The sequence below is a fragment of the Tupaia chinensis genome, unplaced genomic scaffold (assembly GCF_000334495.1).
Source record: "Tupaia chinensis unplaced genomic scaffold, TupChi_1.0 Scaffold000568_1, whole genome shotgun sequence".
NCBI classification, from domain to species: Eukaryota; Metazoa; Chordata; class Mammalia; order Scandentia; family Tupaiidae; genus Tupaia; species Tupaia belangeri.
Genome location: NW_006160082.1, coordinates 2,826,389 through 2,842,227, shown reverse-complemented (window position 1 = coordinate 2,842,227; position 15,839 = coordinate 2,826,389). Strand labels below are relative to the sequence as shown.

The window sequence follows — 15,839 nt, the reverse complement described above, 5'->3', positions numbered from 1 at the left end:
GGGCCCAACCCCAGAAGGAAAAAAACCCCAAAAAAAAAAAAAAAAAAAAAAAAGATAAATGCCTTCAACCACTAACACTGAATGGCTTTGGAAATCAGTTTTTGCTACAGACCTAATTTGTTTTTTAATGAATTTGACCTAAATTCACATGGGAAATCTGTAACTGTTGTAGTCATTTAGATGAAAATCAAGGCTGTTTAAATCATACAAATTACTCTGGGAACCAGCACTTAGTGTAATGGCTATGTTGCTGGACTCCCACGTAGTCGACTGCGGTTCGTGTCCCGGACCCGGTGGCTTAAAACTCACGCCGGGCGCGTGTGCGTGCATACCCAAGATCCCGAGAGGAGAATGGAGGAGAAGGGATTGCGCCGTGACCATCCCCCCTGGGAGGTGATTCCTCGCTTTCTGTCTCTATGTCTCTCTCTGCCTGGCGAGTGCACACGCCCTATAGCAAAAACCTCTCCAAAAAAAAAAAAAGTACAAATTACTCTATACCTGTCCTATACTATCAATACTTAAAATAGGGGCCAGCAAGTGGCGTATAGTTAGAGTGTTGGATTCCCACAAGGCTGACCACAGTTCAACTCCTGGACCTGGTGATTTGCTTTCTCTTTCTCTGTCCAAATAGAATAATTATGGTAATAAATAATTTTTTTAAAAAAAACCTTAAACTAAGCAAATCTCCATTCCTATATAAACCTGTAGCAAATTTTTCTGGAGGTGAACCTATGATTGTATGTCAGACTACTCTCTTGGCAGGCCCTGAGTTTTTTCTACCTCCTGTATCTAAAGGGTATGCCATCAGCAAAGCTCAAGTTCACCCAATGTAAACATGCCCTCAAGATAAAAGTGCCTTTGGCCCATGGATGCTCCTACATTCCTATTTTCTTTACAAATTGACTAGACAGTCCCTCCCTATCTTGTCAGTTCAGTGTAGCTTTTCAAGTGATTTAAAATTTAACCAGCATTTTTAGTTGTTTTCATTAGATGAGCCTTTCAATTATCCACCAATACCAGAAACAGAAGTTTGAGCAATTCCTTTTTAAAGGACCAACTGTTCTTTCTTCAGTAACTACAGCAGCTGGTAATAGTTTTCCTACAAAGAAAGTAACTATTAAACAATTCCTGGCCTAGCTGCACAGGTGTGTTGGCACCACTGCATGAGCTGAGGCCACAAGGGAGGCTCAGGTTTGGTTCCTGGACCAACTTTAACAGGCTGGATTCATGCCTGTGATCCTAGGTAACTAGGTGGCTAGGGCACAGAGAATTGCTATGTAGTAAGAGCCTGTCAAAAATTTCTCTTTTGTGGGACCAGCAGGTGGCATAATGGCTACGTCGCTGGACTCCCATGTAATCGCCCGCAATTTGAGTCCCGGATCTGGTGGCTTAAACTCATGCCGAGCGTGTGTGCATGTGTGCCCAAGATCCTGAGTGGAGAATGGAGGAGAATGGATTGCGGCATGGCCATCCCCCCTGGGGGGTGATTTCTTGCTTTCCGTCTGTCTTTCTGGTGAGAGCACATTCCCAATAGCAAAATCCTCTCCAAAAAAAATTCCTCTTCCACTTCCCTTCCTGCACATGTGCATTCTCTTTCTCATTCAAAAACATAATAAAACACAGGGACCAGCAGATAGTTTAATGCTTATGTCATTGGACACCCACCGTGGTTCAAGTCCTGAACCCAGCAGCTTAAAATTCAAGGAAGACGCGTGTGTGTGCATGCTCTCCTGAGAGGAGAATGCAGGAGAAGCGATTGTGGCATGGCCATCCCCTCTGGGGGCTGATTTCTCACTTTCTGTCTCTCTGGCAAGTGTACATGCCTATAGCAAAAATCTCTCTTAAAAAAAAAGTTCCTAGCAAAGCACAAAAGTAAAGTGCCACCACAAGTAGTTTTCATACAGACACAGTGTTGTGGCATCTCTTACCCTCATAAAACAGAATGGCACAAAGGACCAGCAGATGGCACAATGATTACGTTGCTGGACTCCCATGTAGTCGACCGTGGTTCAAGTCCTGGACTCAGAGGCTTAAAACTCACTCTGGGTGCGTGTGTGTGTGTGCCCAAAGTCCTGAGAGGAGAATGGAGGAGAAGGGAATATGCTGTGGTTGTCCTTCCCACCCCCCGGGGGGAGGTCGGGGTAGAGGTGATTTCTCATTTTCTGTCTCTGTTTATCTCTGTCTCTCCGGCAAGTGCACACACCCTGTAGCAAAAATCTGTCTCTAAAAAATAGAATGGAATGGAACAATGATAAAAGTGGTATGACTGATCAGGATACCAGAAAATATTCTATAGTTCCCTGGAAAAAATTAGGTTGCATTCCCTACCTCATTCTTTACACCAAAAGAACCTTTATACAGATCGGGAGTTAAAAATAATAAAAAATAAAAAAGCCTTATATATTAGAAAAAATTTAAATTAATTTTAGAGACTATCTATGATAAAAAATAATGTTATGAAAGAAAATAATAAATGCATCTAATTAAAACAAAATTATCAAAAATTTGCATTACTTAAAACAACCTCAATAAAGTAGAAAAGTAACAAACTGGTAAACATTATTTCCAATTTAAATCACAGATAAAGGCTTAATAGCTGTAATACAAAGAGACTTCAAAAAGTTAGCATAAAAATGAAATTAAGATACAAGTTTATTTTGGTGCAACATTTTTGTCATTTATGCATAGTTTTTTTAATGCATAGTTTTTTAAATGATGTATTTCCCATAAACTTTTTGACGATCCCTCATATATAAAGAAATGCTAAATGTAAAGAAAAAGGTTTTAAGAAAAAATGGCAAGAAATGTGAACATTTCATATAAAGGATTCTCAGGAACCAACTGATTATTTTTAAAACTATTAAATGCAGGGAAAAAAATTAAGTACTATTCTGCCTTTCCTGTACAAATTGTACTCAGGATAAGCAAATAGTTTATGAGGGGAATTCTCTATATAGAAATAGCATAGATAAGCCAGCCTGCAGTGTGGTGGTGAAGACGGCTGGGTTCCACATGGCTCACCTCGCCATTTGAGTCCTAGACATAGCAGCTTGAGAAACATGGCAGGCACGTGTAAGTACATGTCCAAAATCCCAAGAGGAGGGAGGAATACTGTGGTCCACGTCCATAGGGTCTCTGTGTGTAGTAAGGGGGAATCTTTGCCTGTGGTTGGGCCTGGTCTTCAGGAGCACTCTCCATCCCTTCTTCTTTCCCTCACTCTCATTATTCTGATAATTTTGCTGGTTAATTGCGTGGAGGACCCTTATAACGTGAATAGCATCTATAATGGTTACTGTCTGCTGCATATTTACCGCCTTGGAACTGGAACACCAGGGCCTGTAACATTTGCTGCTTCCGTACTCTTTTTCTCCAACAACATCTAACTCCACTGTGTCTCCATCTCATATACTGTGAAGGTACTTCCTGGGGTTACTCTTCTTTATGACAGTTTGGTATACAAAAACATCTTCCTTGGTATCATTCCTGGTGATGAAACCATATTCATTTCTTACACCGAACCATTTTACTGATCCCAAAATCTTCTTGCAATGACCTTCTTGTGCCTGCCTACGGCTAATTTGAGGCCACCTGAGCCAACTCTCCTTGGTTTGGCATTGGCAGCACTGTTGGCAGCAGGTGGCGGGCAGCGGGTGACTGCTGGGTCTCAGCTTGGCTGCTCATGGTTAAGGTGGTGGTGACTGGGGCCAGCTGTGGCAGCTGTGGCTCCACCTGGGCTGTGATGGTAACTAGGCCAGCGGTGGGGCTGCTCAGTGCTCTCTGGGATTCTCTGCTTCCTCTACCAATAAACTCTGTAATATGTTCTGAGGTCGGGAAGTGAGATACCTCCTACTTTATTCCCCTTGCACAGTATTGCTTTGGCGATACAAGGCCTTTTATGCTTCCAGACAAATTTTGTGACTGCTTTTTGTATTTCTGTGAGGAAGATCTCTGGTAGTTTGACTGGGATTGCATTAAATTTGTGGATTAATTTGGGTAGGATTGACATCTTTATTATATCAATTCTTCCAATCCAGGAAAATGGAATGTTTTTTCACTTTTTTGTATCATTTTCAATGTCTTTTTTTCTAGTGTTTCCATAATTATTCCTAGATATCTTATTGGTTTTGTGGCTATTGTAAGTGGGATATCTTTCTTCAATTCTGTCTGTTTGTCCACTATTGGTGTATAAAAATGGTATAGGTTTTTGTATGTTGATTTTGTATCCTGCCACTTTACTATATTCATTTATCACTTCCAGGAGGGTTTTTTGTGTGTGTGTGTGTGTGTGTGTGTGTAAATTCTATTAGATTTTCTATATGTAGCATCATATCATCTGCAAATAGAGATAATTTCACTTCTTCTTTTCCTATTTGGATGCTTTTTAATTGACTCTCAAACTGCATTGGTTAAAATTTCCAATACTATGTTAAAAAGGAGTAAAGAAAGTGAGCAGCCTTGTCTTGTTCCATTCAGTATGATGTTAGCTATGGGTTTTTCATAGATGGTTTTAATTGTATTGAATGTCCCTTCTACGCTGAATTTGCTGAAAGTCTTAATCATGAAAGGATGTTGTATTTTTTCGAATGCTTGTTCTGCATTATTGATACGATTATATTTTTTATCTTTCCCTTTGTTAATGTGATGTATTACATTTATTGTTTTGCATAGGTTGAACCATTCTTGCATCCCTGGAATAAAGTCTACTTGGTCATGATGTCTAATTTTTAATATGCTGAATATGATTTGCTAGTATCTTGTTGAGAATTTTTGCATCCGAATTCATCAGGGATATGGGCTTGAAGTTTTCTTTTGTTGTCATGTCCTTGTCTGGTTTTGGAATTAAGATGATGGAGGTTTCATAGAATGAAATCAGGAGGGCTCCTTCCTTTTGATTTTTAGAAATATTTAAGGAGAACTGGAGTTAGTTCTTCTTTAAAGGTTTGGAGAATTCAGAAGTAAAGTCATAAGGAGCTGGGCTCTTCCTTGTTGGGAGACTATTTATTATTGATTCAATTTCATTGCTTATTATGGGTCCATTCAGACTTTCTATTGCTTCCTGTTTCAATCTTGGTAAGTTATACATGTTCAGAAATGTATTCATCTATCTAAGTTTTTTTGTTTGTTGGCACTTAGTTGCTCAGGGTATTCTCTGATGATATTTTGAATTTCTGTTTTACTTATTGTAATAACACCTGTTTCCTTGCTGATTTTTTTTTTTTGAGAGGTTTTTCGCTATAGGGCACGTGCGCTTGCCAGACAGAGAGAGACAGAGAGACAGAAAGCAAGAAATCACCCCCCAGGGGTGATGGTCACGCTGCAATCCCTTCTCCTCCATTCTCCTCTCGGGATCTTGGGCACGCATGCACACGCGCCCAGCGTGAGTTTAAGCCACCTGGTCCAGGATGTGAACCACAGTCAACTACGTGGGAATCCAGCGACATAGCCATTACGCTAACTGCTGGTCCCTTTCCTTGCTGATTTGATTTATCTGGTTCCTTTCTCTGTTCTTTTTGATTAATTTAACTAACTTAACTTTATCTTCTCAAAGAACCAGTTTTTGATTTTGTTTATTTTCTGTATAGTTCTTTTACTCTCTAGTTCATTTATTTCCGCTTGAATCTTTATTATTTCCTTTCTCTTGGAATATTTTTGATTTTTTTGTTGTCTTTCATAGTTCCCTGAGTTGTGTTGTTAGTTTATTTATTTGCCACCTTTTTGCTTTTTTCTTGTGGGCACTAAATGCTATGAACTTCCCTCTTATGACTGGGGGAGAGTTACCACCTTGTTTTCTCATGTTTCTTTGAGATCTGTCCTGGTTTCTAGTCATCTGATTCAGTATTCACTTTCTTCTACTTATTAGAATAGATTTTGTAGTGCTGGTAGAGGAAATTTCACACTTAGTTCCAAGGTTATTTAGTTCCCAGGAAGGCTCTGTCTCCCATATCAGAGCTATTAGGAGTAACTTCAGCTCCTCTACCAAATATTCAGCTCTTGATGAGGTAGTAGCAAGCTAAGGAGATACAATTCAGTGAAGGGTTGCGGCATGCAGGTTGGTGTATTAAAAGTCCCAACGTAATCCCCAGGCCTCAAGTGAGTGCAGATTAACCCAAGGAGGCCTGCTCAGATCAGGTAAAAGTATCCTGGCAGGTGGGGCAAGCCCAGACTGCTGGAGCGGTGGGAGGCAATGTGTCAAAAGTTCCAAAGTTGCTCCCAAGTCCCAAGCGCTGGATCACCCAAGGAGGCCTGCCATGATGTATTTTTCTATGTGGAAGTCATGACATTTTTCTATGTTAAAATGAATCACGACTTTTCCAACAATCCAATAGATGGAGATTATGCATTCTCAACAAAGGCACTATTAACCTGAAAGTAGCTAAAACTGAGCTCTTAGAAGTGAAAAAGTTTAAAGAATATAAGTCATTTGTTTTCCTCTAAAGGGCCATAATACAAAAGCAGGTATTACTGTTTTCTGTGATATTAAAATTTCACAGGGAGTAGTATAATTGTGAAAAAAGTCTAAAAAGTCTCATTAGGAAAGAGACAATGAAAAAAGGTTGATAAACACCAAACTAGATAATCATCATCAAAAACTGCTAATGTAACACAAAAGTAGACTAACCATTACATACCATCAAGTAGAGGTACAGACTACCACTAAGGAAATATCCTTGTGAAAATTCAGAATTGTTATCTCATTAAACCTCTAGATCTAACTATCAGTTTATAGGATGCAGGGGACAGAAGGTGTATTAAAATATACTATGGAGCCAACCCATGGCCTAGTGGTTAAAGGAGCTCAATCCCATATGACTAATCACACACTATGAGTTCCAGACATGGCGGCTTGAAAAATATGGCCAGGCTTATGTGCACAAATGCCCAAAATTGCGAAAGAAGGGAGGAATGAAGAAGAGATTATGGTATGACCACTTTCCGTGGGGAGTGCTTTCTCTGTCTCTCTCTGGAGAGTGAATACACCCTCTGGCAAATTAGTTAATTAATTAGGAAAATAAAACCACATAAAAATACACTCAATGAGCCACATCTAGAATACAGGGATGCTACACCTTGAAGACTTTGTTTCCTCAACAAATAAACTGTAAGAAAGAAAAAAGAGGGTCAGGGGAAAAGCTATAGAGTAAAAAAAAATTAGGGACCAGCAGTTGGCATATTGGCTATGTCACTGGACTCCCATGTAGTCAACCGTAGTTTGAGTCCTGGACCTGGTGGCTTAAACTCACGCTGGGCGTGTGTGCTTGCATGCCCTAGATCCCGAGAGGAGGAAGGAGAAGGTATTGCGGTGTGGCCATCCCCCCTGGGGATGATTTCTCGCTTTCTGTCTCTCTGTCTCTCTGTCTTTCTGGCGAGCGTACGCACCCTATAGCAAAAAACCTCCCCAAACAAACAAACAAAAAAAGAATGAAAGAAATTTAAAGACATATCAACAATTGCACTATATAGTCCTTATTTGAATTGTAATTTTAAAAATCAAAAAAAAATTATGATACAACCAGGGGTATTTCTACACTGGATATTTAATTATATTAAAGGAATGGTATAGAATAACCAGGACAGGTATTGTGGTGGTGTCTATAGTTATCATTTTTTTCTTTTTTCTTTTTTTTTTAGTTTGCTATAGGGTGTGAGCACTAGCTAGAGAGAAATGGAAAGGAAGAAGGAAGAGGAAGAGAGAGAAAGAGGGAGAAGAAAAGTGAGAAATCATCCCCGAGTGGGATGGCCACACTGCACTCCCCTTCTTCTCCATTCTCCTGCCAGGATTTTGGACATGTATGCATATGTGCTTGGAATATATTTAAGGTCCAGAACTTGAATCACTCAGTCATGTGGGATTCCAGCTGTCTTAACCTCTGTGCCACCGGCAGGTCTTTGTGTTTTCTCTTAAAGGTACAAATTGAAATACGGGTGAGATGAGGGAAAAAAATAGAAAAACTGGAAAAAATATTTCATATCATTGACAATGGTTTGCAAACTTTAGTATACATTCTGATCCCTTAGAAGACTTGTCAAAATTCACAAATTGCTGAATTTCTGATATGAGTTCCTGGAAAAAGCTGAGAATTGGCATTTTTTTTACAAGTTCCAAAGTAGTGAAGATGTTGCTGGTCCTTAAACTGTACTTTGGAATCTCTGTCATAGACAAAGTGCTAATTTATGTAATATGTGGCTACATATTATTCTACTGTATTTTAAATCAGTTAGAGAAAAAGGTCACAAATTCATAGAAAATAGGTAAAGATCTTGAACAGATAGGTCAAAGAAAATACAAATGCCCCCTAAGCATATAAAAATATACTCCACACTTCTTGATATGAGATACATATTTTCAAAATAGAACAAACTATTTTTAATATACATACATACATTTATTTTAGGTTTTTGTCATAGGGTGCATGTGCTTGCCAGTGAGAGACAGAGAGGGAAAGTGGGAAACCATCCCCAGGGGTGTGGCTACACTACAGTCTCTTCTTCTCTCGTCTCCTCTCAGAATTTTGGGCAAGCAAGCACAGCTGGCATGATTTTCAAGCCATCAGGTCTGGGTCTTCAACTGCGGTCGACCACGTGGGAGTCCAGCACCTTAACTACCACACCACCTGCTGGCCCCTTTTCAGGTCATAATTATTGCTAGCACGGATATAGAAAACAGGCACTGTTGTACATTGATGATAAGTACATTAAACTGTTGCTGCCTGTACGAGGCATATCTATTAAACTTTTAAATGCTTACACCCTTTATATTGTTAAAAATTGATCAGTGAGATATTCATATTTATACATATATGAAATGAGACATGTATAATACTCATTGCAAGCACTGCATTTAATAGCACAAAACTGGAAGAGCCTAAGCTTCCATCAATAATGATCAAATAAATTACAGGATTCTGTACAGGAGGATATTCTAGGCATAAAAGGGTGGAGGTAGTGCAGACATTCTGATATGAAACAGACTCCATATCCTGTATGTTTTTTTTTTAAAGGAAAAAAGCCAATATCTTATTACAAATTATTAATCCTATTAATTTTTAAGAACCTATTGTCTTTATTTATAATGCCATAAGCTGGTAATATTTAAGTATTTATTCAAAATTTCCCTTTTCTTTATTATCCAAGTATAAATTCCTACCTATACAATTACTTTACAGCTTGCTTACCTGACTGAACGATCATCACTCCCAGTGACAGCCAAAGGTTTAGTAGGATGGACAGCAAGTGCCCAGAGTTCACCTTCACAGTGTCCTTGCATAATTAGGAAAGGTTTATTTCTTTCATGCACCACAATTTCAAAAATTTCACTGTCTTGTGTTCCAACTAGGATGTGGTCACCTCGCCAACAAACACTTCTCACAGACAAACCTAGTCAAAAATGAACTGCGTTTAGTGTAATAAGATGTCAATCTAAATCTGTATCAAATTTTGTACCTCTTAAATTGCAGATATGAGCTTAAAAATTTGCAAGTTCTTCATTCACATTTACATTTTCTCCAGTTGTCCATATTGTTTTCCATGTGGAATACTATTCCTCTTTTTCTATGCCTAAGTTTTACCCAGATGCACACTCCTCTCCCTTTGTCCTTATTAGACAACTCTAGCCAGAGTTGACTAACTTCCTCAGCCAGTCTTGTAACACGTAAGTCTATATCATTCAATAAGCAGTAACTCAGGAACTACCTTCTGAGAATTACATTTTCTCTTGTAATACTCTGATATTTCAATGGCCTATTTTTCATTTCTTTTATCTGCTCATCAAATAAATAAGAAGAAACAACTTTACTTTTTCTGCATACTTAACTCTGGGAAAGACATCATTTTTCTCAATTTTCACATCTGAATAAAATGGCCAATATAAATATATTGAGTACCTTGACCTTAAATTGTTTTTGTGACGATCAAATAAGAAAAAACATCAAACTACTCTGTAGGCTTTACAGTATAATAACATGCAGCAAAATTAATTAAAATATATTAACAGTAATATACACTGGACGCTTACAATGTGCTAAACATTCTCCTAAACATTTTATATATGTTAACTTATTTAAGCCTATCAGTGAGTTAGTTATTCTTACTCTCCTCAATTTATAGATGAGGTAAAATAATAGCTTAAGATGACACACCTCATAAGTGATTGGAATAAGGTCTAAAGACAGACCAGTGTAACTTCTAATCCTACTCCTGGAATATAACATCTCTACAGTGAATAATACATTAATTTTTTTATGGTGAAAGATCCTATTTTATTGTAACATTTTTTTTAATTCTGAGAAGGAAAATATTCATTAGATTGCTGAGAAATTTAGATGAAAGAAAAACACATTTACACACATATAAATCACCATGAACATAAGAGTCCTCTTAATCAACATACTTTTTAGGACAGTTTATTATAATAGTTATAACTATTTAGCACCGTAATAGTAAAATATTTTTAAAATTCATGGTTACCAAAGTAACTAATTGTCACATCTCTTGGTAGGTCCCATCATAACAGACATCAGATATAACAGTAAACCTAAACTCTTTCAAAGCAAAATTTCTCCTCTACAGAAGGGATTTCAAATAAGTGAATGGCGGCATGATGAGATAAATGTTAATCTTATCTAAATTTACAAAACATTCACTTATTTTTATTAGGAAAAAAGAGACAATTCTTGGTACATTTAGAGTTTGCCTATTAGGAAGATATCTGTTTTGTTATTACCTTTGTATCCCTGGTCTGTTTCCCTGAGATCAATCACAGTAATTGGTTTAAAAGTTAAATCCCAAAGACGAATGCAGCCATCTCTGCCACCTGTAGCGAAGCCCTCTTCACAAGCATTCATGCTAAAAATTCCTGCCTAGAAGAGGAAATAGAGTAATGTGATAACATGCTTTTTAAGAAGACCTATTATATGAAAGTAGAAACCCATTAAAAATATTTTGGTATGACATAGGAATAACCATCAGAAAATCCAGATATAAATCCACAGGAACTTGACTTTTTTTTTTTTTTTTTTTTGAGAGGTTTTTGCTGTAAGGTACATGTACTCACTGGAAAGGCGGAGAGAGATAGAGACAGAAAGCAAGAAATCACTCCCCAGGGGAGATGGTCACACTGCAATCCCTTTTCTTCCATTCTTCTCTCGAGATCTTGGGCATGCACACACACACACTTGGTGTGAGTTTAAGCTGCCAGGTCCGGGACTTGAAATGCAGCTGACTACATGGGAATCCAGTGACGTAAACATTATGCCATCTTCTGGTCCTGGAACTTGATTTATAACTAAGGTAGTATTTAATGATATGGGCATAATATTAAAAAAAAAAGTTAAACCATATACCATATATATAAAACTGAATTATAGGGGTCCAGCAGTTAGTGTAATGGCTATGTCGCTGGACTCCCACATAGTCGACTGCGGTTCACGTCCCAGACCTGGTGGCTTAAAACGCACAACGGGCACATGTGTGTGCGTGCCCAAGATCCCGAGAGGAGACTGGAGGAGAAAGGATTGCGGCGTGGCCATCCCCCTGGGGGGTGATTTCTCGCTTTCTGTCTCTCTCTGTCTGTCTGGAGAGCGCACACGCCCTATAGCAAAAGTCTCTCCAAAAAAAAAAAAAACCAAAAACTGAATTATACATGGACTTAAAATTTTTTAAATGCAAAAAATAAAACAGAGATGCTTGAAAAAAAATCAGAACAGCATTTATGTACCTTGGGACTGTGAGTGACCTTTTAATGCGTGGCAGGTCACTCATAGCCATCAAGAAAAGTTTAAATTTTTTTTATATGAGTAAACACCTAAGCAAAGATAAACAGACTGGGAAAACATTTATAATATGTATGACTGTCAAAGGGCTAATATCCCTAATATACAAATGAATAAAGAAAAAAATTCAACAACAACCCCCCTCTAAAAAGTACAATGGGTAAGAAAATCAATTAATAGAAAAGAAAACTCAAGTGGCCAATAAATATATGAAACTCTGGAGCCAGCAGATGGTGTGGTGGCTAAGACATTGAATTCCCACATGGCTGACCATGGTTTGAGTCCTGGACCTGGTGGCCTGAAACTCACGCCAGGCATGTGTGGATGCATGCCTAAAATCCAGAGAGGAGAATGGAAGAAAAGGGATTGCACTGTGGCCGCCCTCCCTGGGGGAGTGATTTCTTGCTTTATGTCTCTCTTTCTCTCCAGCAAGCACACACCCCCTATAGTAAAAATCTAACAATAACAATAACAACAAAAAACCCGTAATATTGGTTCATTAAGTGAGTAGGATGGGATTTGATTTTGAGATTTTCACATAAATAAGCTACCTCATCAGGGGAAAAGAATCTATTGTTAAGACTTTTAGCATTTTTGATTTGAGCTTTTAGCAACTGGGTCCATATGGGAGTCCAGCAACATAACCATTACACCATCTGCTGGTCCCTCAATATTATGTTTTTAAGTTATTATTTTTTTTCTAGAACTTGTACACCCAAATTTCCCACTAGAAAAATTAGCTTCAAGAGCACTAGCTTTATTTTACTGTGGTTATTCTAAAATACTTTTAAGTTAAAGTCAATAAGCTTTCCTTCAACATTGCTTTGAGAAAGATACTATACTAAAGCAAAGGTTTTAACAAGATACTACTTATACTAATTTAATAAATATCCATGTATCTAATGGCATGATTTTTTTCACTGAAATCTTGAAAACAAATAGACAGGGCTGGTTCTGTGGCCTAGTGGTTAAGGCAACTATATCCCACATTGTCAACCCTGTAGTTCAAGTTTCAGACCTGGCAGCTTAAGAAACACACTAGATGTGCATGCATGCATGTCCAAAATCTTAGCAGGATCCCAACAGGATGGAGAAATGGAGGAGAAGGGATTGTAGCACGACCATTCCACTTAGGGGGTGCTCTCTCCCTTTCTCTCTCTCTCTCTCTCTCTCTCTCTCTCTCTGTGTGTGTGTGTGTGTGTGTCTGGCAAATTTAAAAAATAAATAAACAAACTGATTCCATTAGAATAGCATATTTAAAGTAACTGAACAGATTAGAGACAGTTTACTATATTATGTAGTCTGTTCTTCTGAGGCAAGAAGGTACGTAGTTAATAGCTCAACCTATTTAAGAAATTTAAATATACTTACAGTGTGGGCTCCTTGTATTGTTCGTATAAGATTGATTCCTTTCCAAACATATATATCTCCATTGAGTGCACCAGAATATGTTAATTCATCCCTCGCACAGGCTAGGCACAATATTGTCTGAAGGTCGCCTGTCTTACCAAAGACACCTCGTTTCGGGGTCAGAGCATTTCCGCATAAACTCCAGAACTAAAAGGTACAAAGTAATAATCAAATTACTTAAGAATGTTTATAAAATTAAATAAAACATTTCCAATACTTTGATGCTATAGTAGAGCAGCAGACTAGAAATTACCTAAGAATTTGCCTTATGATACAATAGCACTCAATGTTTACATCCTCATCCTAGTGTTGCAAAAGCTATGTTATAACAGATAAGTCACTGGTTTCAGTCCTTATCTGTAAGAATAAGGAGGTTGAACCAGATTATTTTAAAAATATGCTATGCTTTTCTATAGGTTTATTAGAAAAATCAATATGAAATTAAGGTTAAAAGTTGGGAATGGTTAACAATGAAAATGAAGATAAGACCCAAATAGGAAAAAAAGACCAGATCTAATGTTCAATCTCATGAAAACAGTAAAAGGGGTTGGGGGGGGAGGAGAGATTGAGATGATGCGCTCATTGAGATTTTCAAAACTAAGCATTCTGTGCATATAAAGCTTAAAATAAGATAGATGTCCATTTGGAATAATTTATTCATTCTTGGAATAAAGTAGGAAAGTCAAAAATAAATCCTTATGACTAGGCAGCTTTATTATGTCAATTCATGTGAATTTTCATCATTTACAGAGAGAAATAAAAAAGAGAGAGAACAGTTCTCCATATAAGAAGGCCCAGAGAATGCATTCAACTTTATAATAAGAAAATTATCATTCAAAATAATGTTATTATATGCTTATATCTTAAAACCCAAAATATCAAAGAACTGCAATTTATGATACTTGCTTATTCAAATAACTGAGTGCTTAAATAAATGAAACTTTCCCCTTCTTTTTTATTTTTTTAAAGAGATTTTTGCCATAGGGTACGTGTGCTCGCTAGAGAGACAGAGACAGAAAGCGAGAAATCATCACAGAAGAGGGACAGCCACACCACAATCCCTTCTCCTCCATTCTCCTCTCGGGATTTCGGGCATGCACGTACACATGCCCGGTGTGAGTTTTAAGCCACGGTGTCCTGGACTCTTAACTGCAGTCAACTACGTGAAAGTCCAGTGACATAACCATTATGCCACCCGCTGGTCCCAAAACTTTCCATTTATGAAATGTAAAAAGTTCTACAATTTCTGTACATACAAATAGCTGGTTCTCTTCCTTTTGACAAATCTCAATTTGAATCTAGTGTTTTCTTCTAGAGCAATGATTCTTAATCCTTGGCTTTACTTTAGAATTACCCAGAGAAATAATAAAATAAAATGCCTGGTTCCTAACTGAGGTAAACTGAGATAGAATCTCTGATAACAGAGGCCCAGATATCCAAATAATTTTGACATTCGGTGATATTTAAGAACTACTGCTCTAGAATCCAGATCAGCACCATCCAATGATGAGAATATTCTATAGGTTTACATGCTTTCCTATACATTAACAACTAGATACATAAGGCTCTTGAACATATGAAATGTGGCTGCTAGTGTTACTGAATAAATGAATTCTAAATTTTATTTTTATTTGTTAAATAAGTAACTATAAGTGGTTGGTGGCTACTATATTAGACACTGCAGTTCTAGATAGTCTCTGGGACTTAGTTTCCTCACACATATTGCCTGCAAAGGGAACTATCATATTATTCATTGCTTCTATCAAAGGAAATGTAACTCACAATAAAAATATAGTGTGGTTTAATTGACAAGACAAGCTTTTAAAAAAAATCTGAAAATGGGGTTTTTAGCTTTATTTGCAATACAAACACCAGTAAGATCTCATTATTCATTAGTTAATCACCAAAAATTTATTAAGCACTTAATATATATCAAGTATGTATCATGTCAAATATTTTTACCCTCACAGTGCCTACATCACATGTCTTAAAGTCTATCATAGAGCTTTTGCTATTGAATATTTGTCAAAAAATATTTGGTACTATTTAGCTATCAAATTCATGGCAGAATATCAAAATTAGAATTGTAACAGCAGTTAAAGATGCACTGGAGAAAATATGGATGGAGGTGAAGATATCAAAAGAAAGAATGTGAATACCAAACTTTATTCACTGGGAGTTAACTGTTATCAGAAACTGTTACAGCAGATAGTGAAGAGAAGTGTTTCCAATATGCACCAGTGATTTAAAAGAAAGTATAAAATGAGTATCACCACTGACTTTATGGTCTTCAAACTTGAATTAGACTTATAAAATAAAACCCAGAGCTTTCATAATCAAAGTAAACTGTCACTATCAAGGCTAAGGTAAAATCAGAGATCAAATTTATAAAAAGGAAAAGATAATACTTTCCGAGAGCTAACCAGGGAAGCACTATGACAAGCACTTGAACATACAATGTCCACTGAATCATCAACTCTTTGAGGGTGGTAACAGCAGTCATAGTTTTAAGATGGGAAAATACCCAAAAGGTAAAATGACTCATCCTTAAACAGCTAAGGCACAAAGCCAACTCTATCCATATACCACACTATTTTATAACTTTGTGAATGTACAACTCTTAGTTTACTTGGTTTCCTATTCTAATATTTTATTTGTAGG

At 37.3% G+C, this 15,839-nt stretch overlaps 1 protein-coding gene across 5 annotated transcripts in view; it reads right to left on the bottom strand.

The window, feature by feature from the left end:
- Positions 1-15,839, bottom strand: part of EML5 (EMAP like 5) — a gene marked incomplete at its 5' end in the record, with an annotated part of 178,982 nt that overhangs the window by 124,530 nt on the left and 38,613 nt on the right. For all 5 annotated transcript variants that reach the window (XM_014591388.2, XM_027775491.1, XM_027775492.1 and 2 more), the window contains 3 exon segments: positions 9,174-9,375; positions 10,721-10,856; positions 13,140-13,325. In XM_014591388.2, the coding sequence (XP_014446874.1) occupies positions 9,174-9,375; positions 10,721-10,856; positions 13,140-13,325 (524 nt within the window).